This window comes from Suncus etruscus, chromosome 8, assembly GCF_024139225.1.
Source record: "Suncus etruscus isolate mSunEtr1 chromosome 8, mSunEtr1.pri.cur, whole genome shotgun sequence".
Lineage (NCBI taxonomy): Eukaryota > Metazoa > Chordata > Mammalia > Eulipotyphla > Soricidae > Suncus > Suncus etruscus.
This window is the reverse complement of record NC_064855.1, coordinates 109071667-109098626: the sequence shown is the minus strand read 5'-3', so window position 1 is coordinate 109098626 and position 26960 is coordinate 109071667. Positions and strand designations below refer to the sequence as shown.

The 26960-nt window shown below is 35.4% G+C and overlaps 1 protein-coding gene across 1 annotated transcript in view; it reads right to left on the bottom strand.

The window, feature by feature from the left end:
* Positions 1–26960, bottom strand: part of GPC6 (glypican 6) — a 1177499-nt gene that overhangs the window by 867176 nt on the left and 283363 nt on the right. Inside the window, exon 2 of the mRNA XM_049778514.1 lies at positions 23920–24078. Coding sequence (XP_049634471.1) covers positions 23920–24078 — 159 coding nt within the window. The remainder of the gene's footprint in view (positions 1–23919; positions 24079–26960) is intronic.

The window sequence follows — 26960 nt, the reverse complement described above, 5'->3', positions numbered from 1 at the left end:
AATAATGTAGGTAAAATTAGAGTCTCCATCTGTGTTTATGTAATCATTGTTTTAAAAAAGTAAAATAAAGTGAGACTGATGAATCCAAATTTTTATGAATTAATTTATGGGAGTGAAGAGGATGATTTTAAGGAACTATCTGAACAGCTATCTTTTCCCTACCTTATCAAAAATGTAAGCATATTCATATCTGCAAAGATAATAAAATATATTGATAAGAGATTATAATGCAACTCTCAAAGTTAATACTAATAAATTTTGAAAACAAGGATTTGATCAGGAAAGATATTAGATTTAAAAATAATCGCCATTTTACTAAGCCAAAATTTCTCAGTGCTGTCCATTCTACTTGTTTTGACAAGATCCTGATACCAACTAAAGTATCACATTATGAAACAGTCATATGAAAGCCATTGGATTTCTAGAAGCTATAATTTTGTCTGAAGCATAAAATAATATAATTCTAGATATTGATTTTCTGGTATATTAAAATCTTAAGTGAACCAATTTCAAGTCAGATAATGAAAACAAGATTTCCCTCCACGCGAATTTACCAGGAATCAACACATTCTAAATTTAATTCTCATCTATGGATACTAATTAGTAGAATAAGGACTTTCAAGCTGGGCTAGTCATGAGAATCACAAGTGAGCCCTTGAGTGTATGTGTGTAACAGAAGTGAGGAGGAGGAACTCAGAAAGCTGGTAATGAACAACCAACGTCTAGGTAAGTTATTTTTAGTGCTGGGTTGGGCACATCTCCTGAAAGTGTAATAATAATAGCTGAAAGCAATGAGAAATGAAAAATATTTCATTGTATTAAAATTAAAATTTATAAACCCTAAATTCTGGTAAGTCTAACCTAACAAGAAGAACTATATGGATAGAGTAATGGTTAGATATAGCTGATCTCATCCATGTATAGGAACTTTTAATCATTCCAAAAGATCTCCAGGGCCTCTTCCTTGTAACTTGTCACCAGTCACTATTATCAGTGGCAATCCACTCTCCTGGTTTGCATACACAGTTCTTAAAGAGAAAGGATTGTTATTCCCTATGCTAAGATTAAATTTATAGACTAGAGGAGTTGGAGCCAAAACACAACAGATATGGCATTTGCTTTGGACTTGGGCAAACCTACTTCTGTCTGTGGTTCCCTGGGGTTCCTTGAGCCTACCAGTAGTGTTACCTGAGCAAAGAATAATGAGTTAGTCAGCCCTACACACTGCTGGTTGTGGGACCCTAAATAAGCAAAAAAAAAAAATTAAATTACCCCTAAACAAAAACTAGTACTATGGCTTCAGAGAAGAAACAAAAACTAAGTTCACAAGTCACATCTTTAAAAATAGGCAGCAACAACAAAACTGCATTGAACCAAACATTAATCAATAATAAACTACTTTTTTAACATATCAAAGACCAACATCAGGGTTTCCATTAAGCCTAAATTGACTAAGTATTACTCATTATAATTATAAAACAATTCATACTTATAGCCTTCTGTCTCCACTTCATCTACAGTATTTTTGTATAATGTTCCATTGGGATGAGTTATTTTCTTTTGCCAAATAATTTGAAAAGGACCAATTTATAGCATGCCTAGAAGCGAAAATAACCAATTCTTCAAAATTGTGACCAGTAGCTATAAATTCATAATCCCTAGAAGCAGCTCTAACTGTAATGAAGTTCATTAGGTGCACAAATCCTGATCCCTATAAATATCGATATATCGCTCATCTGTTTCTATTTCACTCTAGAGCACACAATTTGACTTCATAAACAGTGTTCAGTGTCTAGTGTCTTCATTCTTATTTTCTCTCATCTCACATTTTAGGTTCAAAATAGTTGATGTGATAACAAACAGCAATGCCATTCCAATTGCTTTTTTGTAGCAAGCAGGAATAGTAAATGTCTGCAATATCACTACTTGTCATTCCATATACATCCACAAAGCAGATGTACGTAAGCTGGTACACATTATAATTACTGATGATAATGATAGCCATAATATAAACAACTGCAATCCAACCTGCCACAACCGAGCATATCGGCACTGATGTGTATATATTCAACCTTCATTAGATCTTAATTAATATAGAATTGCACTATGTAGTAGGTATTTTAAGTCTCCTATGTTTCTGGACAGTACATAAACGTGCAAACAAGTCCAAAATGACTTACTTTAATGCCAAGATCTCCCTTTTGTTGAGCTGAAGTGCACGAATTAAAATATGTACTGAAACCTTTTTTCCTAGAACTTTGGGTAGTTCATTGACATCCAAACAGCAATAGGCACACTTTATGATATTAAATAGCTTGATCTGTGTCTAAAGATAAATATTCTCTAGACAGTCAAAAAATCACAATCAAGAATAATGAGTTAATATTTTAAGCTCTTATCGTGTTTAGATGTTTTATCCCGAAACTAATTCAAACATAAGAGCCAAGACAAGATACCTTACTTAATTTTCATACAAAGTTAACATAAGATATTTTTGGTCAAGTAACTTCAAACTTGATCACTCCATATTTTCATACAATTATTTATTAAATATGTGGTTAAAATGTACAAACATCAGAGTAACAGAAATATAAAGCACATTTTTCTATATACTGTTTGACGTGAAGAATTTATAAAATATTGAATTATTTCATTTCTAAATCCAGTAAATTATTACAATGATGATTTCAGAGAAAGTACACTCATCCCTAGTGTGATACTTCTACAATTAATATCATTACTTTTCAAGATTAAGATCAGGATTAGAAAGATCCTTGACCTTCTTCTGGTGACCTTCTTCTAGCTGGAGTGTTCTGACCTTCTGATGACCTTCTTCCAGTGACCTTTTTCCGGTGGGAGTTCTATGACCTTCTTCCAGTGGGATTGCTCTGACCTTCTTCCGGTGGGATTTTTAACCTTCTTCTGGTGACCTTCTTTTGGTTGCAGTGTACTGACCTTTTTCCAGTGGGAGTGTCCTGACCGTCTTCCAATGGGAGTCCTGTGGCACTTCCGGTAGGAATGTCCTGACCTTCCAATGGGAGTCCTGTGGCACTTCCGGTGGAATGTCCTTACCTTCTGACCTTCTAAGGGTGGGAGTGCACAGACTTTACTTACGGTGGGAGTGCTCTGACTTTATTCCCGTCAGAGAATACTGCTTCATAGCACATATGCTATTGCTTTTATATTACCTATTCATAAGACTATGTAAATAACTTATCAATTTTGCTTGTTCTATGGTGATTATGTATCTCTTATGTGAACATAAATATGATGAATAAGTAAGTGCTTTTTATAAATGAACTACTTGAGGACTATCACTTTTTAATGAAGACAAAACTCACTTGTCATTCATGAAAAATTTTAAAGGTCTATAAGGAATATAGAATTAATTACTTATATACACCATAATTATGTTCTATAATGAACCAAATCATGTTTAATTAACACACGGTTTGGGGTCTCTGAAAGATATTTAGAATATTTTACACAACCAATTAAAGTGTCAAGTAGAAGCTATTTTAGAAATGGTTCTTTCTTTAAATTTATTAATATTCTGAGTTTATTTCTTTTTGGAAGAAGGTGGAGATAGTATATAGTGTACTATGGGCTTATTCCTTTCTATGTGTTCAAGGACCATTCAAGTGAGGCTCAGAGATTGAGATGTGGTATCAGGTATCTGAATAGGGTACATGGAAATCACCCAGGTTTATTTCTTTACTGTGATGTAGAATAAAAATTTCTCATAAGCTACTAATTAATACTATGCAGATATAACTACTATTTCAGCTGTTAATGACTGACTAGATAATTCAGGTATTCTAAGATGAGGGAAATATTTTACAGCAATACTTCAGCCTCTTCAATGTCTTAGATTTGGCAGGTCAGCTTTTTGTCAGCTCTGGTCCCAGGTCAGACATGAAACCAACGGACTCCTTAAGGCAATTCTATCTTAGTGCCTTCCCCACCCTACCACCCACTTCTGTCTTAATATACCGAATCAATAAAACTGACCAGATGTGTTTTTAATGAATTTCTACTTAGAAAGATTCTCAAAGTCCCCAGATAAAAAAGAAATACAAATATACATTCAAAGTTCACACTACCAGGCATGTCATTAAAAATCAAGCAGACCCTTCCTGACAAAGACAAGATCTTGATCTTCTCTCAATAACTGCAAAAGGCAGAGAGCTGAACTAAAAGTTCCAATTTGTCCATTCAAAGGATATGTATTTCTTTATCCCCATGGAAGTATCTTGTAAAAATGTTGCCAGATAAGCAATGAATCAGTATCTATTTTAATTCCTTCCAGAGTTTTCCCTACATGCTTGTCATTTCCCAAATTGCGAAGGGACCAGCTACTGCCAGCATAGGGCAGCAAGATAATTGAAGTCTTAAATTGCAGAAAGTTCTGCTGAGGGTTGCTCCTTCATGCTAGCAGAAAAAAAGCAAGGATGAAGACAGAGGAGGGTGCACAGAGCAAAGGAAGATGATAGCCTTTCAGTCAAACACACACAGCCTTTGAGAGAACAAACTTTGCAAATAAAAAATAAAAGATTCAGGGGAATGACAATGAAGCCAACACAGGGCAGTAAGAAGATTAACAGAGAGAAAAGCTACATTCTTATGGAAAGGTTTCTCTTTTAGATTTCATATGACTTAGGAAAAAAAACCTTTCAAATTTACATTATAAATAGAAACGGAAAGGCAGAGACAAATTTCACCTGTCATAAAATAGGAAATGCCTAGGCAAGGCTCAAAGGTTTGGAGCATGTTCTTTACATGTGAAAGCTTGTGGTTCAATCCTTGGTACTACATGGTCCCCTCAGCACTGGACAAAGATATTCCTAAGTATTGTGCCATTAGTACCCCCAGAATATTACCAAGTATGGTCCAAAAACAAAGAATAGGAGACTAATATCTAATATGGTCACCTTACATATATGACTTTTCTAAAGACTAAATGTGTTAACACATTTCCAGAGGTACCTGTGTATTACTCAAGTCGTGATTACTTGAATAAAGAGAATTATTTACATTTATTAGAAGAAAGTGTATTCAGTGCTCATAAGGGAACAAATGAAGAAAACTTTCATCTATCAGCAAAAGCTAAACATAGCAAAGCTGGTGTGGAAGGTAAATTAGCTAATCATATGCTAGACACTTACTGAAAAGCGCTTCATATATATTATCTCAACTGAAGACATTACAGGGTAGATAGAATGATCTGTTCAAATGATTTGGGGGAGGCAGCAACTAAAGTCAAATTGCCAAAGGCTAGTGGAGAGACAAGAAAACAGCAGTAACTGTGCTGATGGTCTCACAGTCTGACTGTGGCCAGATTTGCAGGCTCCAAACCATATTCCTGCTCTGTGCCTGCTGTGCTTCCTTTCCTTCTCTTCCCCATGCAGCCTGGAAGGGCAGTAAATAAGCCCCTTCCTGGTTTTATTGTGTCTCACAAGGGAAAGGCTCTATCACAAACCATGGTTTCGGGAGGAAAATAAACTTGGTTTCAGCAAATTAACTTTCAGCAGAGCTCTCAATGACTAGGGTCTCAGACTATTAAATTTGGAATTTCAGAAACACGCTCTAGCAAAGAACAACAGCTGTTGCTGGTTCCCAATCCACAAGGCAACAGCAGTGAGAGCATCTGGAGCAACAGCTACCAGAGCTCCACCAGTAAATAAGATGAACACCCCCATGCAATCTGACCCTGTAGAATAGTCTCCCCAAGCCTGCCATGGGTGGCTCAAGTATTTACCCCCGCAGACCTATTTTCTTTGAAAAGTTTATTCAAGCAAGAGACTGTAACCTTTGCTCTCTGTGTAGAAAGGATGCTAACATGGCCAGCTGGAAGGAAATGGAGATTTTAATTGAAATACATACAACTGTCAACATTGAGAGGGGGCCAGTGGCAGGGGGGAGATGAAACCAAAAAAGTCTTTGAGCATTATCTAATGAGTACCCAGCATGGCTTAGCTTTCTACAAATGGTCTTCCATTAGCTCCAGCTTGTTTTGCAAACAAATATTCAAAAAGAAAGCCTTTCAGCTCTTGTATGTTTGGCATTGTTTCCCCATTGCCAACTCCATGAGCTAATGCAAAACCTAAAGTGCAATCCAGGATCTGGTTTATTTTTGTATTCTGGGGAAAATTAAAAAGAAAATATTTGAACATAAGACTCATAGGTTTTTATAAATAAACAACAATAGTTTATATATACAATAATCATTATAATTTGATGTAATTTGATGTGGATCAATGCCATTGGAAATATTTTATGGATACAACTTCCTCCTTATTCTATTTTTAAAAATGTATTATTTTTATTAATTTCAATGAAGAAAATACTAGTTTTCCAATATGTTATCTCCCTTAAAAGAAGGCCTTCATTTTATTTGAAATTCAAGCTTTCTATCAAAATAGTTTAGTTCGCGGGCTGATGTTTGTTTTAGATGACAAAAAAAATTTGTGTGAAAGAAGTGACTTTAGTCATCATTGCTCAATTAGCCTTTCCAAAGTTTATTGATACTTCATTTCTTTTATTACATTAAAGAGACATATGACATAAAAGTAAGATATTACAACAAAAATCTACTTCTTAATTGCAATCCAAATATAAGGCAGAAGGTTAAAAATAGAGCCAATAAACAAGAGAGCTAAGAATAAAAATCACATCTAGGCTACCACATTGACAAAAACAAGATAACCTTTTGCTTTTATTGACCAAGATATTTTTTAATGTTCTTTTAAAATACCATGCTAGGGGGCTGAGGAGATGATACAGTGGATAGGGAATGTACTATGTACAAGCCTAACCAGTTTCAATACCCAGCATCTGATATATCCCCAAAGGACATACAAGCATTGAACCCTGAGTCTATGAGTAAGCCCTGAGCACAGCCTCATATGGTTCCCCTAAGAAAAAATGAAAACAAAAGAAAAGATAAAGAAAAAAGAAGAAGAAAAGAACAAAAAAGGAAAGGAAGGGAAGGGAAGAATAAAAAGAAATAAAAGAAATACCATGCAGGGATCTGGAGAGGTAGTACAGGAGGTAAGACTCTTGCCTAATCCACTTTGGTCAAAATAAAAGTTATTTTAAAAAAAAAGACTTGCCTACCATGGTGCCTACTCTATTTCAATCCACAGATTTCTATGTAGTCCTCTGAGCTCTACTCATGAGTTCAGAGCCAGGAGTAACCACCCAAGCATCATTAGTCATGGTACCAATTTCCAAAAGAAAAAATACTATGCCAAGTAATCATGTGTTTGGGGTAAATTTCTGACAAAAAGGAAATTATTTGGTTGATTTGTTATGAATAGCTATTCGTGAACTTTAACTAGAAAGGAATACCCTTAAAGTGATTTTTATTTCAAACACAAACTAGTTTTTTGAAGAACTCAGCATAATTAAATTTTGTTCAATACTAACCATAGCTAGTGAGCCCAAAGATAAAGAAATGTCATCAGTCAACTAGTGATGTATCTTTCATTCACTAATTGCAGCCAGATAAGTGCATATTTTCCTATTGTATAACATTCGATTTCTAATAAAGTGGCATAATGAAGTTTTATGGCCTTGAAGAATGATGTGTTTTAAAGAATTTAAGGCTGCTAAAAGCAACTACATAAAAATCAATAGTAACTTAATAAACACCCCATAATTACATACAATGTGTGCACATATATTTACATAATGTAAACATCTTAAACAGAGTTCCTGAGATGCCAGGGTTTTCAATAAATTAAACAATAGGGCACAGTGATGGTGAGATTTATATTCTTCCATCACCAATGAGCTCTAAACCAAGTTGGGTCTGTACTAAATCGTGACTCAGAAGATTCAGTTTGCTACATGAAATAATTATCATCAGTTATGTGTCACCTCAATGTTTAATTGGAATATCTGTAGTAGAAATCTTGTCTTTAATCTATGTTATTGGGGCATATTTGTGTGAGATTTTGAATTAGAATTTATAATTCTGTTCTATTTATGTAACCATGTAAAACTTAGTGACTAAAAATACACACTTGTTCTTAAAAATGGGAAGATGACACAAATTCAGCAAAAAAGTTTCATCAACTTATATACTATATAAGAAGAACCTTAGGAGAGGTGTTAGCACAATATTCATGTTTTAATCAGTGGTTCAACAACCCAAGTTGTGGTTTTCATAGTAATAGAGAGCTACTGTAGAGAGATACCTAAAATGTAGACAATTCCAGAGGAAAGGAACAGACACAGAAGGAGATCTCATTGTAGGAGATAAGCTGTCATAATAAGGTGAAAACAAATGACCAAAGTTAACAGAATTTGAGAGCTGGATGACAAACTGGACTTTTAACATGATGGAATTGGGTAAGGTATTGAGGGAGTGGGTTGAGAAGGGGCACTCCGGAAGGGTGTGATGTTAAAGTATTGCATGAATGAAACTTTATTTTTGAAAATTATTTACATCTTGACTATAATTTTTGAAAGTAAATAAAGTTTTGAAAGTAGACTACTAAGAGTAGCATAAGGATAATTCTATTATTCTCCACAAATTACTATTGAAGTAGTGGTAGATGAAGTAGTGGTAGATGTGTACTTGGATTTACTTAGATTTCTAAGTAGGAAGAATTCTCATACATGGACCATAAAATGAACCATTGTTATAAAATGAATGTAAATATGCATAGTCCCAGAAGACCTAGGGCTCAACTGAGTGATTTGATTCAATAATCTGCATGCTGCAGGCAGTCAGGAATAAAGCATAATAAAATACATAGTATTGAATTTAAGTTGCATTTATTTTCTTGTTTTGTTTTTCTTTTTTTTTTTGGAGGGGGGGTCACACCCAGCAGCGCTCAGGGATTACTCCTGGCTCTATGCTCAGAAATCGCTCCTGGCAGGCTCGGGGGACCGTATGGGATGCTGGGATTCAAACCACCATCCTTCTGCATGCAAGGCAAACACCCTGCCTCCATGCTATCTGTCGGGCCCCTTAAGTTGCTTTTTAATAAAGATTTTTTTGGTTTGTTTGGGGGCTAACAGTGATTGGGCCACATCCAGATATTCACAGTATTCTTTGTTCCAGGGACATCCCTGATGGAACTTGAAGTATCATAAGCAATTACAGGGATTGAACCTAAGTTAGCTGCATGCAAGGCAAGTACCTTACTTACTATACGATCTCTCTAGTCCCTCAACAGGGATTTTATCTTTTGTCTATCTGACTTCAAAATCCTGATTCAATGATTTAAGTGAAAACTGCAAGAAACTATTTTTTGTTTCCAGGATTATCTTTTTGTTTGTTGTTTGAGGGTCACAACCCATGGTGTTCAAGGGCTAGTCCCAGCTTTCTGATCAGAGATAATGATGAACAACCCAGCACTATCAATTATTAAATGATAGCTTTTCTTTTAAAACCAGGTTCTTATCTAGGTGTCTTCTGTACATTTTCAAAACAACTTTGAGAACAGAAATCATAAAGTCCTCAGAGGTTGAGAAACATGTTAGACTACATTGTTAGCAAACTAAAAATTCTATATTTGAAACTTAGTAAGCCAACTTCAAAACCTTCAATACTACATGGATTTTTTAATAGAGCTTGACATAATTAGATCCTTCCCCCAACAACAGAGAATGAGTAAAGAAAAGGATGGACAGATTCCTTTAATCAGTCATAACCTCTATGGAAAAATTGAAAAATAACAGGTTATTGCTGTAAAAATAGTACTGTAAAAAGTCTTAATGTGAAATAAGAAAATAAAATCAAAACATCCATAAGTTTTACGACTATACTTAGCAATTGCAAGCAATAATTATATTTAAATCCCTGCAAATTATTCAGAAAACAATCCAGAATCCTTTGTACCAGAGATAAGACATACACTAAAACTGGATATGTACTGGAGGCTTGACCCAACTGCTAATATTCTATCTATAGAAGGAGTTGGAACAATCTAGATCTGACAATCTAATGAAAAACCACTTCCCTTGGCCAAAATTCTCAGACACCACAGAAATAGTGAGAACCAAATGACCTCAACTACCCCTGAAAAAAGTCAGAAAACCTCCATACGGTCTATAAAGAACATTAAAATTGTCATATAATATGCTTTAATTTCCTTAAGTCCCTACTTACTTCACACCATTACTTCATGAGAAGATACCTTATAAGCACTTCCTCAAATTATCCTTTATTTCATTACAGTACTCAAAAATATGCACTCATAATTCTGTAGAAATTCTTCTTGTACAAAAATATTTAAGCTCAATTAAGTGGTTACAAGCTGGGTTCTAAAATGTTGGAAAATATGGGAAAATATTATCTCCAGAAAATAAAAAATGCCTTTACTTTTGCAGGGACTAGGTCCAATTTTCATTTTATATTTAAGTACTATACAGCATAGGAACAAAGTTTTTCAGCTTACAGTTCACAAGTTATTTAAATTTCTATAAGAAGCCGTACATATCAGTGATTATTACCTTTTGATCTCAATGTTCTTTGTGATCCAATTTCTGTTTTTTTTTCAATTAGGCATATGCTTAAAGCAACTATAGAACCTTAAAGACTCGAACATGAAGTTATACAGTTTTTTCAAGAGTATGCATATGCTACATTAGCATCAGGAAATGCTATTAAAGTCACTGATGTGGCTTAAATATTCAATTAAGTCAATACAGCAAAACGCCACAAAGAAATAAAGTTGTCTTTTCTTTCTTTTTTTTTTTAAACACCATGATTTACCAAGTTACAAGTATATCTATGGTTGAGTTTCAGGCATACATTGTTCTTAGACTAAGCTCTTCAACATTGTCCACTAATGTCTCCAGTATCCTGCTCTGTGGTACACCCTTTCCCTCTCAGTGCCCTAGTGTTCCCTTCTCTGATGTATTCTCCCTACTCTGACCCCACTGACAAGCTTTCTACTGAAGAACAGTTCTCCAGTTCTTAATTTCTATTGCCATTGAGCATTTAATATCCCCCTACAAGGGTCTTTATGCCCCAAATATGAGAAAATATTCAGAGTCTTTCTCTTCCTCTGACTAGTTTCACGTAACATAAAACTCTCCTGATCTATGTTGCAGCAATCTGCATGACTTTATCTTTTCTGATGGCCAAGTAGTTTCTCACTGTGAATATCAGGCCCTCTGTTCATGAGCATCTGGTTGTTTCCAAATTTTGGCTGTTGTATAAAGAATGGGAATGAATGCAGAAGTGTAGATACCTTTTGTTGGTTGTATTTTTGGGCGCGTGGGGCATATTCCTGGAAGTGAAATTGCTGGGTTATTAAAAAGCTCAATTTATGAAAAATGCCCTTGTTATCATCCAAAAAGGATGGACCAGTTAATATTCCCACCAGAAGAGAATAAGAGCCACTTTTTTCTAGCCAACACTGGTTGCTAATTTTTTTAATATGTGTGGCATTATCTATCGTGTCAGGTGTTCATTTGAATTAATTTTTGTATTGATTAATAAATAATATAGTGAATTTTTTATCTGCTTTTTGGATATTTGTATTTCTTTTTTAATGAAGATCCAATTCATCTTTTCTCCCAATTTTTTCATAGGTTTAGATTAGAGTTTTACCAGTGCAATATATATCTTGGATATTAAACCATTGTCAGAAGAATGATGAGCAACTAATTTATTCCAGTGTGGGTTGTCTGTGTTTTTGTCATCATTTCCTTTAATGTGAAGAAGATTTTTATAATGTGGCCCAACTTGTTTATCTTTGCTTCTACTTCTTGGCCAGTTGTGTTTCATCCTTAAAGATATCTGTAGCTACAATATCAGGGAGAGTTCTACCTATATTTTCCTCTATGTCATTTAAGAATTTAGATATAACATCTAAAACATTAATCCATTTTGATTTGACCTATGTGTATAACATTAGAAATAGCTCTGAGTTTATTTTTATGCACATAGACTTCCAGTTTTCTTACTACCACCTATTGAAAAGGCTTTTGTTGCTCTACATCATATTTTTTGCTCCCTGGTTGAAAACTAATCACAAACATGAAAGTCTGCTCTAAGTTTCCTGGTACTTTATAGTACAGATTGAAGTTGGGAAAGAGATGCCTCCCAGTTTCTTCTTTTTCCACTTATATTTATTTGCTTTAGTTTCTTGAGGGGTGTTATTATTACATATAAATATCAGAAGTTTATGATCTATTTATTTGAAAAATACCATGGGTATTAAAGGGACTGCATTTAATCTGTATAAAAGTTTTGGGAGTATGGCCATTTTTGACATCATGGCAATACTAATACTCCCAATCCACAAGCAAGAGATATATTTTCATTTTCACATTCTCTCCTTTATTTCTTTAAGTAGTGTTTTGTAGTTTTCTTTGTATATTTCTTTCAACTCTCGCTAGCATGATTCCTGGATACTTGACTTAAGAACATGTGTTTTCTATATTGGGAAAAAATGAAATTATCTATTAGAGCTTACGAACTAGACAGTAAATAGGAAAATAAACGTGGTTGAGAACTATTTAATAGTTTGCAGCTATTAAAAAATGAAGTAAAATTTATCAAAAAAGACGAGTAAGTTGTGAATCTCGGATGTGCAAATCAAGAGGTTAAAAATGTTAAACAAAATGTATTGCATGATGAACAATATGAATTTGAATCCTACTTTGCACAGTGGTATGCTTTATTGGTTGACTTTAAACTGACCTTAATATGATAGAACAAATATTTAAAAAGCTTTCACAGTTCTGTGCTTTGGTCTTATTCCCAGATAACTGGCCTCTCAACTCAACTGTGAACTAAAGATAAATTCAAAGTGTGGTGACCCAGAGACCACTTGTTTCAAAATTGTGAGATGCTTTAGGGAAACAAAGATTTCTGAATTCCCTCCATACCAAAGAATTAACATTTGAGCATTTGAACCCAGGCAACAGTGTGTTAAGCAATACTTCAAGTGCATCTGAGACTATCCTTATGTATGCCTGTAAAGGCACACATGCTCGTATGTACGGGCTCACACTCACACACACACACACACACACACACACGTAATATATCAAAGAAGTCTCATCCTAATTGTGGAGGTGCAGTTCCTTCCTGCACATTATCAAAATCATCTCTATTCTAGAAATTTAAAATCAGTCCTATTAAATATACAAGGGAAAATGCTGCGAAAACAAAATATAATTTTCAGGTTTATGGACCGAAAGAGTTAAGAGATAACTAGAAACTCAAGGCCTCCTATTTTCTTCTGTCATTTTTCTAATAGGAACTTAAGTATAATTCCTCTGACCACCGTACACTCTTGGGCATGCTCAGCTTGGTACCTAGATAATCCTGCATTATTAAATATGTTCCACATTAAGTCAGGTATAGGAAGATAAAATAGAAAAAGTAGATCTAATCCCTATATTAATCAACAGGGAATGTGGAATGGATCTGACTTTCTCACAAATATTATTAAAAAAGTGAAAACAATAAGGTCTCAACTCTAGCAAGTCTTCATGAGTAGGAAGTCTGGGAAAACTAAAACCTGAAATGACTACACTGTTATTCTAAAACACAAGCAAATGCAAAGCCATTTTTGGAAATAGACTATGTAGAGAAAGAATACAATTTCTTCAAACAAGGAATGGCCCAGGAGAACTGATTTCTTGCTATGTGACTTCAGAGTTTACTTTCCATTTTTAAGTTGTTTGGATTCAATTAAACTAAGTAAGGAGGAAACAGATTAAAGATCTTGTAATACTAGACAGTCATTCTAGAGATAATATTTGTTAGTTTGATGATTATAAATATTTCACAAGAATAATAGAAAATTCTGAAATTGTAGCAAGTGATATCTATCTACCTAGTAAATTTTTGAGTGCACTGACCCATGCAAGCATATGACTTATCGCTGAGTGAGGTAAAGAATCTTTCTATTTAATGAATTGCTTGGAATCATACAGAATTATGTCCTTAATAATGCTGCCTCTTCCTCAGGATTGGCTAAAATGCCGCATTACAGGAGCAACATTTGTCATTCAGCAAAAAGTCAGTGGATAACTATAGGGTAATACTGAAAAGTTATTTGGAAACATTTTTCACATTTGCTTCTCATTTTGTTCAAAGTCTGTGTCTGAATAGACTGCTTTATTTGCTGTCCACATATTCCATAAACAAAGATCTTAACATTTGAATTACATTTGAACAAGGAGTTTTAAAGACAAACTCTCATTTTAACAGGTCTGTACAGATGCTATTTCTAAATAACAACAGTCATAAAATGTTGAATGAAAGCTGATGCAAATTTGCCTTGATCTGAATTAAAATCCCTCTAAGGTGTGTTATCTTTGTAAACATGAGAGAAGTATGCTCTAAGTAATTTAGCATTTTTGGAATACAAGACTTAAGATTTCCAAAACATTTTCTTTCTGTTCTTTAGTCAGAATAAATTCACAATCTGGAATTCTTTATTCATGTAGATAGCTCAAATTAGTTCCCTCTTAAAAAACAACTTTCATTATAGAAATTGAGAAACCAAAACAAAATGAGACCATTATAAGCATCCCTATAGGCTTATCAGCATCTTCTCCATTATCACCTCTTTGTCCATCTGGTTTTTTTCCTATTCACTCACTTCAGGGGCTGAATCACAGCAAGATTTATCATTTCAGATAAAGATCCACCTGAATTATCTTCTTCTGAGTTTCTAAAAAAATCACAGAAATGTTTTTCTGTTGTCTTTACTATGTTATTTGTTCAGAAAGAGAAAATCATGTGATAGCTCAGAAAAAGTAAAGTACTGTTATTTTTAATTGGTTGTTTTGGGGCTACACCCAGCAATGCTCAGGGGTTATTACTGGCTGTACACTCAGGAATTACTCCCAGCAGTGCTTAGGGGACCATACAGAATGCCAAGCATCCAGGTTGTAGGATACATGCTAGGGAGTAAGCGCCTTACCTGCTATACTATCTCTCTGGTGCAGAAAAGAACAGTTTTTTTGATCCCATTCCAAATCACTAAGGAAGATCATAAGTCTCTTTAGAGAGTATCAAGAAGTGAGTGAGTCATTTTGGTTTCAACCTGCACTAACATCATGCTGGAAATTATGAGATTTCCTTTATCTTCATGCACAGTCAATAGTCAAACCCTTCTTCCACGCTGAGCTACTGTATTTTGGTCCAAGGAGGAAAATGTTTCCACTGTGCTCTAATTTACATCACCATTAAATATTTTTCTTGATTTTCATTAAAATAAGAACATTCCTTTTCTCTGTTCAGTGGCAGATCAATTTAAATGAAATCAAAGTTCTCCTGTAATTTACCCATACTTATTCAAAGGATTAGTGAACTACTGTCAAGGAACAGATACTTGTCTTCTCATTAACATTCATGACCAAGAACCTTCTGGTAGGGCTGGTTTCAAAGTCTGATAGAGCAATATTTAAAAGAAATTGACTCATCTGTAAAACAGCTGCTCGGTGAAGGAAACGGGTGATAATAACATGCTAATATTATAACTACAATGGAAGCATAATATGGTTTAAGTTACTTTGAGGTGTGTGGTAGGGTCAAAGAATTACAAAAATATTGGTAGTATCTCATAGGCAAGACAAAGACAGGGGACAAGCAGTATCCATGCATAGTTTTGGAAGATGTGCCCAAAGGAAATAATAAATGTTGGGGTCAGAGACATGGTACAGTGATTAAAGCATTTGCCTTGCATGTGTCTCATCTTACTCTGAGCTCTGGTAATCACATATGATTTCCTGAGCCAGTCAGGAGTGAACACTGAGTGTATAGTCAAAAGAAAGTCCTGAATACTGCTGGGAATACACTCACACCCCAACCCCCAAGTGCAAATAAATACTAAAATGCTAAGGAAGAAATGAAGAAATGTGTGGAACACGGAGAGAAGGTGCAAGAAAGTGAGAAAGAAAGCTGGCAGTGGCCATTTTATGGATAAAACCCAATAACGACAGGTTTGTAACCATGGTGCTTAAATAAAGAAATTACTTTCATCAAAAATTAAAAGAAAATAAAGCTAGAAGTGGAGAGAAAAGAGAAAAGCGAAGGGGAAAGAAGGGAGGAAGGGAGGGTGGAAATAGAGAAAGAGATAAAGGGAAATCATCTCTCTCTCTTTTTTCTTTTAGGCCACACATGGTGATGCTCAGGGTTTAATCCTTGTCCTGAGATCAATGATAAATCCTGGCAGCACTCAGGGGACTATATAGGGTATTGGAAATGGAAACCAGGTTAGCCACATGCAAAGCACTTAAGCAAGCATGTTTTACTCTAAAAATTTCACTTTTTTTTTTTCAAAGATCTGGATTCTACCTAACTCTAAAGAGAGGGGCCAGAAATAAAGTACAGTCTTTAAGGCAATTGCTTTACATGTGGCTGACCTGGATTTGATACCCTTATCAGATATGGTTTCCAGAGCATATCCAGGAATGATTCCTGAGAAGATAGCCAGGAGTAAGCCTTGAGATCTGCCAGGTGTGACCCCAAAAGAAAAACAAACAAAACCTACAGAATAGACTCCTACAAGGACTATGTATTCTAGCACTACAGATGTAATATTTATATTTACCTTGCACAAATACAAGGTACTTTGAGTTTGTAAATCAATTCATTAGTCCTGCCAAAGCTAAATTCCTGGTTAGCAAATTCTTATCTTTGAAGGTTTGTCCTTTGGGAGAAGACCTTTGCAAGATGGCTTTCCTATGTCAATGAAACCACTTCTTTAATTTCTAGAGCCCAACTCAGAATATTCTCATTTCCAGAAGTACATTCCTTGGATGAAATACAGGTTATTGAGCTGGTGGTCTAGCAGCCTTAGGGAGAAATCCAGCTAGTTATTTCATATGACAGTGAAAAAAAAAGAAGCTTCATGAATGTTCTTTCATTATTTTGCACAAATGTCATTGAGTTTTATTGGCTTGTTCTTCTCAGACTCTATGAATTCTGCATGTTAGCGGCAAACCTGTAACCAAAAACCTACCGGCTCCCTTTTCTTTTTGAATGCACTCACCTTGGATCTCTAAGTAGTTTTGGTAACTTACATAGTCCAAGCCTTTTCCTATTATTCCTATTATTATGACAATAATAATGTCCAGCAATCAGGTATCTGTGATATTTACTATCTGAAACATTTGGGGGTATCACATCCCACACTTCTATATGATGGAAGGATTGGGGAAGTGGTTCAAAGAACTAGAAGTCATGATTTGCACACATAAAGTGCAGGTGGGATCCCAAGTACTGCTGGTAGAGAACTCTGGAACACCTGATTAAGAGTAGAACCCGAGTATCACCCACTGAGTCTGGTTCACATCCCATTATCATCAAAACATAAAAATGACAGGGCTTTATCCGTAAATGTGTGCATAATCTATGGACAATCTTATCTGGATTGCTGACTCCCCCATCTATAAACTTCCTGATAATGCCACACAAACCTCTACTTTAGTGAAAAATGATCTTGAACAGTTCTGTCCTCCCTCTGCTATTTTCAAAAAATTCAACTTTTATGACAGAGAATGTTGTTACTCTTAAGATTAAGTTTATAACTATGCCTTATTAATAAGGTGATAAAATGTAGCAAGAGTATTTTTCTCATTCTTCATCATCTTATTGAAATTCTGCATGGGGGAAGAAAATAACTGTTGACACTGAGAGCTTATTTTTGGGTTTTTGCTCAGGGGTCACTTTTGGTCATTAGAGGGAATCTAATCTGGGTTGAACCTCTTGGTTTCACCACGGAAAATAATGTCTGGGTCAGCCACTTGCAAGGCAAATGCTTTTCCCATCCGTACTATCTTTCCAGCACTGTTTTTAAATCTTATGCATTTGGTTAAGTGCCTTCTATGTAGGAAAGCTTAAATAAACGTTGCCAAATTTATGGCACATGCTTACATCATCAAAATCCTCACCATCATCACTCATGGAACAAAAATACATAAAAAATTGGATCACTATATTTAGTAATCATAAAACTACTTAGATTTCCTTTTCTTTTCAAAACAATGTATTCGCTGAAAAAATTAGACCATATTTTAAAGATATCATTACATTATTGTCATCTCTATGGTATATAGATGAGAAATGATATTTAAAAAGAAAACACAGGCAGATTTACAGTGCAAAAATATTATGCCGCTGTGTATAAATTATTTCCATATTCAGCCAAATGAGATTTCTGAGGGTGTTACTATAGAATAAGTTCTTCGGGAGCATAGAAATTACTGTTCATCTTTGTGTGTGTGTTTTTTTGTTTTTAAAATATACTTTCTGCCAAAATCTCTGGACAAATGTTTATCATTAAACCACATAAATAAAAACCAGGAAGGAAAATAAAATAATAAAGCCAAGAAGAATATACTAAACAAGAAAACCTCATTTTGAGCTTCAAATGTGAATAAATTTCAGATCAAATAAATCTAAAGGAGAAAAAAAAACAAAAAGCAAAAATATTCTTTCAACTAAGGTTTTCCAACTTGGAATAGTCCATGTGTTTCCTTATAGAACAAAATATCAACACTTCATCTAAATATGTAAGGATGGACCAAAGATAGAGCAGAGCAAGACACTGTATCATTCATTTGGCCAACCCAGTTCCAATACCAGGCACCACGTAAATTCTCTTGAGCAACACCAGGGGGCACTACTGAACAGGATGAGAAAGAGACTTCCAGCCCTACACTATGTATACCATACTTCCCCTACACTCCCTTAGAGCCAAGTAGAATCTAAATTAAGCCCCACTGATTCAGAAATCTTCCTCTTCATACAACCTGTTCCATTCTTCACTTCCCCTTAATGTAGAAACAACTTCAAACTGAATACTATTCCAGCTTTTTCCAAAAATGTGGCTAGATAATTCACCCAGTCACATCCCTATAGCCTTGTTAAAAGAATCTCAATACGTTTTAGCCACTGCCCACTCAAAACAAATAAACGCTCAGTATGGCAAGCCACTATTGACTTCCTATCACATTACTATTTATAAGTCTGATGTAAGTCGAGAGTTTTAGGTTACAGTCTGGTTTTCATCATCCTGAGTAGAAACAGCAAAGCATTCACCTTCACCGGGTCAAAGGTTCCTTAGAAAAGGGTTATACTTTGAAAATTACCTTTATTTTATTCTGATTAAAATAAGATCTCATTCCTTATTTTTTTTCCCCTGTAAGATAGTTCTATGTTTTTCCCACATTATAACTGAGACAGGAATGATAGCAGGGGATACTGAACTAGTTGTTGTGTATGAAATCTCACTACTTTTTGCCTTACGGACCTACTAGAAAGATTTAAGGGTGTGGGTAATAATAATAAGAAAAGTCAGAATACTTTGAATCCTGATGTTACCACTGAAGATCTATGCAGTCTGTACTGGATTTTAAGCTTGGGGAAATAGGTTTACATCCTTAGGTGAAATAAATTGGTTGAACCCTCAATGTTTGGCTGGCCTCTATTTCCTAAAATTCTAACGAACTATCCACTTAGAAGTATGACATTAGTTGGGATTTAGATACAATTGCCTATTTGATAATAAAGTGAATCATCACAAACCACAAAAATACCAGTTAAATGAGTTTGTGAACCAAGAGAATTCACTCATGGCTGCCATTTTTCTAACATTTGCTAGTTTTGGATTTTATGTTTTAATTTTTAATCGCTTCCAATTACCATTATAAAGTTTTCTTATTGTTAAGTTTCAGGCCTACAATATTCCAATATCAATGCCTTCACCAGTGTCCACTTCCCTCCATCCATGTCTCTAGTTCCTTCCTGTCCGCCAGCCTGACCCTAGAGCACATATTTTTCCCCATCTATCATTCACTCAATTCTCCTTTGAATCTGACTTTTGGATGCTGTGGCTTGCTTCGCAGGGTGAGAAAGTGAAGAGAATGGTGCGATCATTCTGTTGTGATATTATGGGGTTTTCCCCATCATTGCAATTCTTGGGAAGAAACAAAAAATCTGAACTTGGTTACAGAGCAATTAATAAATTCTCTGTAGAATTCTGTGGAAATCTTTGCATGAGCCAAGTGTCAGCCAAATGTGGGAAAAGATACATAAGTTTATATAATTGGAATTTAGCCTAAGAAAAAAGAAAAAATAAACATCATGTGAGGCAATTGGAAAAGTATCTGTCCCCATCATTTGAACTTCCATTTTACATACTTTCATCATGACATTTAAGTATTGTATTAAAAAGAAAAATAATAATGTGAGAAAATTTTCTGAAGAATAAAATGGTTATAACTGGCAAGTATCATTAGAATTCATGATCTCTCAGTTACAAACTTTGGTTAAATTCAGGTGCAGAGGTGCAAACCTTGATCTTTAAGAAGGTCTGGGAGGAGCGATATGAATTCAGGTTAGCTCCTGGCTTGCAAACAATAATTTAGGCTTCTAAGCAGTAATTTAAAATTTTAACAGGATTAGCCCAGGGTGGAAAGGAACCTGGAAACATTGCTGGAGAGAAATGGACACTGATGGTAGGACTAATGGTAGAACACATTATATCTAAATATACCACTATGGATAACTTCAAACCATAGTATCTTAAAAATATAATAGATATAAAATATAAATTTTATAGTGAGATAATATATGCAATGAGTATTTTATTAAATATTATAAAATTTCAAATATTAAGCATTATGTCTATTACAAAATGAACAGCTAAATTGAATTGACTGAATTCAGGCACTCGGATTAATTTGAACAGAATCCTAGATATCAAGAGCAACTTAAAGTGTTGATGAAAATACAAAACTGAGGACTATGTCATATAACATACCCAGTACATAGAGAAAAACACATATAGATAAGACTAGGAGATCCAAATGACAAATCCAGATATTGTAGAAAGAATCCCTGAGGCAGAAAAGCAAAGATATCAGTGGGGAGACATCAGCAACACTGAAGGATGTACCTTAAAATTAAGCCAGTCCTTGGAAACACCATTGCATTTATCTGGAAAAATAAAAGTCAGATATAGATGTGCAACTGAATTTAGACTTTTAGGTGTTTAAACTGACTGATTCTCTAGAATGAATGCCATAAGGAAACATTTAAAGTAAGAACCCAGGTGTCAATCTTTTAAACAAGGGGACTAAAGAGATCATTCAACAGGCTGTACACAATCTTCAAATGATAGAGATGTGAGTTCGATTCCTGGCTCCCCTGAGCACTACTGGGACAAATCTCTGAGCACAGACCTAACAGTAGACTGTTTCTCTGACAATATAAATTAGTACTAGGCTTGAACTTCAAGCTCTTGTTTACCCTTGAATGTGTATCTCGCTTGTCTCTGTTTCTTTGCTTGCCTGTTTCTACTCTGGAGAAGACTGTTCTCTCTGGAACATATACCTCTCCCTATCCCTCCTTTCACAGCTCTGTAAGTAAGGAAGTAAGTAAGTAAGTAAGTAAGTAAGTAAGTAAGTAAGTAAGTAAGTAAGTAAGTAAGTAAGAAAGTAAGTAAAAGGTTTTAGAGAAACTGTCTTACATAAACTAAAAACAATTATTTGTATTAAAAATGCAAAGGTAACTCATATGGATGCACAAAATATTTTTGTTGAGTGCTGACTAGCAAGGTCAACTTTGAAGTATAAGAAAGTAAGTCACACAATAGACCGATGACCTTCATGAACTGACCAGAAACAAGAATAGAGGTCATAGTGGTGTGGCATTTTAACTTATTGCTCTTTTTATTATGTTTTCACTCTGAGCTCTTTAAAAGTTGAGCTCATCAAGATCACCTATTAGGAAAAAATTCAGCTGAATACTTCCTCCAAACAATCCTAAATTTCTCTCCCCTGCCCAACTTAATGCAACTGCATGAAATTCACTCTTACTAAAGAATTCATCACCTCCTATGTCAGATCTAATCTTAGCAAAATCAATGCCCTGTCAACCGATTGACATAATACCTCTAAGTACATTAGAGTGATTTAAAACACACCTTAGAGGAGAGAGGGAAAGAGAAAGAGAGAGGGGTTGAGAAGAAAGAGAGAAAGAGACAGAGAGAGTGAGGAGAGACAGAGACATGGTTTCTTTAGTAAAACAAATAAAGCTGGGGTTATAAATTATAAATACCAATATATTCATTAAAATTATTGATAGTAACATGAGAAAGCATCTGGCTCAGGCTTATGCACTAAAAAATAAAATAAATTCCAATACCATATATGATGTAGAATCACAGCTAATATTTTGGTTAAAAGAAATAGATATGCAATGCCATGAAGTGTCCTAGAATTATTTCAACCTCATTTTGGAGTAGAGTGAGATAAAGATTAAAGGGTCATTTGCCAAAGCCACAGGTCTTAAACAGCAATAGCTGCTTTTTTGTAACAAATGATAAGAATCCTGAATTTGCTTCAGTTTGGAATGATATATTACAGCTCCTCAAACACAGTCCCTTCAGGGGCTTCTGAATGTCACTGGATTTGTAATCTGTCAATCAAGGGCACCTCCCAAGTACTTCAAAGATGCTTCCAAGGAATCGACATTCGTCTCAATAAAGCATTATTTCCATGTCACTCCCCACATACAGTTTCAGTCAGAGCAGGAAGAGAGGAAGAATGGGACGTTTCAAACCAAGTCCCATTTGTATCTGTGGAAATGTCACAGCATCCCACTAATGGCCCCACTTAATGGGATCCGCTTTTTAGAATATACAGAAGTGACTAGAAGAAAACTGGCATAACTCTGACTATCAGGAAAACTGCCATTGCTAAACATTTCACTTACTCAAGAGAAAATGAAAAGAGAGATCTGGCTAGTATTTTCAAGATGATTGGACTGTGCATCGCTGGAGAAGGTGATCAGAGAAAGGACTGTTCTTTTGTCTTAAGACAAAAAGGGTACAAGGCAGTGCCCCCACAATTTGCGAGTCTAGCTGACTATGAGTCAGGACCCAATTTGATTCATTTCTTAGAACACTGAGATCCCCTTGACACCAAAAATTAGCAACAGTAACACTATTAATTCAATTCATAAAAATCATATGCTCCAGGGCTGGAGAGTGGAGTGGTTAAGGCACTGCCAACTGAGGTCTAATCTCCAATATCCCATATGGTCTCTTGAGCCCCTGAGCACTTCCAGGTATTACCCCAAAACAAAAACACAAGTCATATGCTCTCAAAATGATTTGGCCTACCAACCCCTTTACAGAACAAATGGTGGATTCAAAACATCAACAGGAAATCTGCCTTCTTGAAAATCAAACAGAAAGCACATCACAAATCCCTCCCTCTCATTCCAGCATCCCCTGGGAATGAATAAATTACTCTGGGAACACAGCTTTTTGATGATTTGCAAAGACTGATTTAAAAAAATGCAAGGTGAAATCAGAGTAATAATTTAAAAGATTTATTATCATTTTTATTATCAAATGCTTTGACACATACTATAGAAATGAAATTGATGAGGTCAGATCAGAAAATTGAAAGACAGCCTAGACTTGACATAGGCAACACCTCCCTCCGTGACTTCAAATGTCACTGAGAGTAAAAACTCTACATAATGAATCTATATTCCTGACTCTTAACACAAGCTTGTTCTCTTACAAAGTACAATCTATTGTGGATGATTTTCAGAGACATTTAATTAAGTAACAGAAAAACATCAGGCAAAAAATGGAAGACAAGCTCACGCATGACAAAAGCAACATGAGAATAAAGAAATAGCCAAAAATGTCACTCAATCTTTCAGAGGAAATCTCACCAGCAAACCACAAAGACAATCCAGCTCTTACTTAACTTGAGTTTTGCCAAGGTATGGCTATAAAAAATTGTCTTGAGTGCACATGCTAAGTATCTCCCTAAAACATAAAATTATAAATATCTCAGAGGGAAAGAAATCACCATCTTAAAAAAAATAATATTAAGTGTTTGCTAGACTAGAAGGATTCTCCGAGCCACATGCTTCTTCAACAAAGCAAAATGGAATAGGTCACTTACCATCGAATTTCTTATGCCTGGAGACAAAGGTGGTACGAACAAAATGACTCGTCTCTTCCACCAGGTTTTCAAATTCCAGCTTGCTCTGCTGACTCAACTTGTCTTCCATTTCTGTAGTGCAGCATGTATACTCTTGGGGGCAGATTCGTAAATGTTCTCCTACAATGAAAAAGTCAGAAACGATAAGGATGAAAAAAAATTCACATGACAAGTTTCTTAAATCTTTGGTTACTTATACTATCCAGTCATGCAAGCCTTCCCAGAAAACTTTAGTTGGGCCTTAATCTAGCTGGCACATAGGATAAAAATGTTGGACTTAGGGCCAGAGCAATAGCGCAGCAGTAAGGCATTTGCCTTGCACGCGGCTGATGCAGGATGGACCTCGGTTCTACCCTGGGTCTTCCATATGGTCGCCCGAGCCAGGAGCAATTTCAGAGCGTGTAGCCTAGGAATAACCCTGAGTCTCATTGGGTGCAGCCCCAAAACATACAAAAAGAGTTGGACTGAATTGGTATCTCAAGCAATGGTGAGAAAGTTTATTGTCTCTACCCAGATCTTAATACCCCCAAGTAATGGCAGTAGATACTGAGGTCTTAGATAGGTGATCAGGTCAAGAGGAACAGTGTATCCTTAGAACATGGTTCTCAAATTTTGTCCATCCCCTTAGACTATGTGAAGATTTAGTGAAAACATGGCATCTATGAAGCAGGTACTTGGCCCTTGAATTCACCACTATGACCTTAAGCTTCCCAGTTTACAAAATCCATGAGAAAATAAATATGAATTTTCTCTTTCTGGCTCTTCTTAACAGCAAGAGCAGCTCCAAAGAACTTATGATGCCTGCCTTTCTCTGTCATGTCAGTGAAGGGGTAGAAAGACCTCAGAAGAGCAAGGCCACCCTCAATCACCTTTTTTCCTATCTAAAATGTACCAAGTCACAAAAGCTAACAAGAGATGGAACACATTGATAAATATCTTTGTCTCTGGCAACTTCAAGTAAGGCAAATGTCACTAGGTCCCATCATCATAGTCTGTAAGGCAAAAAGGACAAGAAACAATGGGAACCTGTCCAGGCAATGTCTCTTTGCCTGTCTACCTGTCAGAATGAGTCTGCTGGTCTCTCTGAAAGAGAGAATGTTTTCTAGTGCCAGGTCTCAAGGGTTACTCCTTCCTTCCTTTGACATTTATTGTCAGAAGAAAAATTCTCCTGCAAGGGGAAAAGTTCTGTTAGGCTGAATTAATACATTTGCCATATACAAATAAACACTTACATAAAAATGTAAAGTAAAATTTTTAAGTTATACATTTTATAATATATTTATCTGTGGGTATGCCAGTGGTCCTCAAACTATGGCCCGCGGGCCACATATTGTATTTGTATCTGTTTTGTTTCTTCATTGTGAAATAAGATATATTCAGTGTGCATAAGAATTCGTTCATAAGTTTTGTTTTTACTATAGTCAGACCCTCCAATGGTCTGAGGGACAGTGAACTGGTCCCCTGTTTAAAAAGTTTGAGGACCACTTTTGACAAACTTGCTTTTACTAGTGCTCTATGTAAATCTTTGTTTCATGAATGCTCTGTGATTATATAGGATATGAATTTCCAATCAAAGTGCTCCATTGTGTTAAAATATTTAGTAGAGACAGTGATATGCAGAAAAAAATACTTCTCCATGTCTTGCAAAATAAAAATAAATAAACTGGCCCTTCAATTAAATGTTCAGCATACTTGAGTCAGTGATTAAAATTTGCCTACAGTGTTTAGCCAACCTTACCTAAAATTATGTCTTGTGTGAACTCTGGAGTGTCTCATGATTACTCATGTCGTTTGATGCTTTAGTGTCTACTTAAAACAATCTCAGACTGAAAAATGATCACGGGAGTGTATTAAATTTAAATCATGTATAATTCCTAGATGACATAACTTTATGTATGGTATTCATGTGTACATAATTAAATGAAATGCAAATGCATCATACTTGAGAGTGAGAAACATCAGACTCAATATAGCATTCCATTCCCTGAAGGAAATATGATCTGAAAGAAATGTTCAGACTCCTTAATAGTCTATCACTTTAGTTAGCTGATGGATGCAGGGCTCATTTGTTCTGTTTGCTCTGAGGGCCGCATCTGGAGATGGTCAGTGTTTATCATGATTTTTCACTAAGGGATCACTCCTGACAGTTCTTGGGGCATCATATGGGATGCCCAGTCAGTCTCATGCCTACTCAGCTCTACTATCTCTCTGGCTCACAGTGGTTATGATTACGTTAGTATTAAGTGTTCATTATTTAGTTGGCTTAAAACATGACGTGATGAAAACTTGAAAGTCAGTCATGAAAAGCTGTCAACACAATAGCTGTAGAAGAGCAAAAGGTGGGAATAGAATTGAAGTCAGGAAATCGAGTTGCACTTGACATTCTAAATCTATCCCGGTACCTACAAAGAGGTTATGATAGACCATTATATAATCTCACAGAATCCCAAACTTAGACAAGATTTCTCTGACATCAAGATCAAATGAGACAAAACAAGGCCATATCAAACTTTTTTAAGGATAGATACAAAGCTGTCTGTGACCTCCGGAAAACACTCCTCTCTTGGATTAAACACCTGTTCTTTCTGCAATGTACAACTATGAAATAACTCCACATGCAACTTGGTGCTTGCTGACTGTATCAATCTGGAGTGATGCTCTGCCTCTGTGAACCTTCCCCAAATCATACAACCACATCCAACTTATCCCCATGGTCCATTCTCATTCTAGCTATCAGTCACCTGTGACCTCTCAATTTGTACAGACACCTGTGAGTTTAGGATTGGCTTGCTGTGATGTCTATATATGACATGTATACACAGAACCAAAAAAGGAAGTGACAGCTATCATCTTTTTTTTTTTTTTCAGAAAATGATATAACTCCTTCCTACTGATAGAAACAAATATACTTCTGAAGTGTAAGGCAGGGAAAAATAAGGAAGATTTTTATCGAAAGGAAATGATTAGCAAATCATTTACTTCATTACTTTATTCTTAGCAGA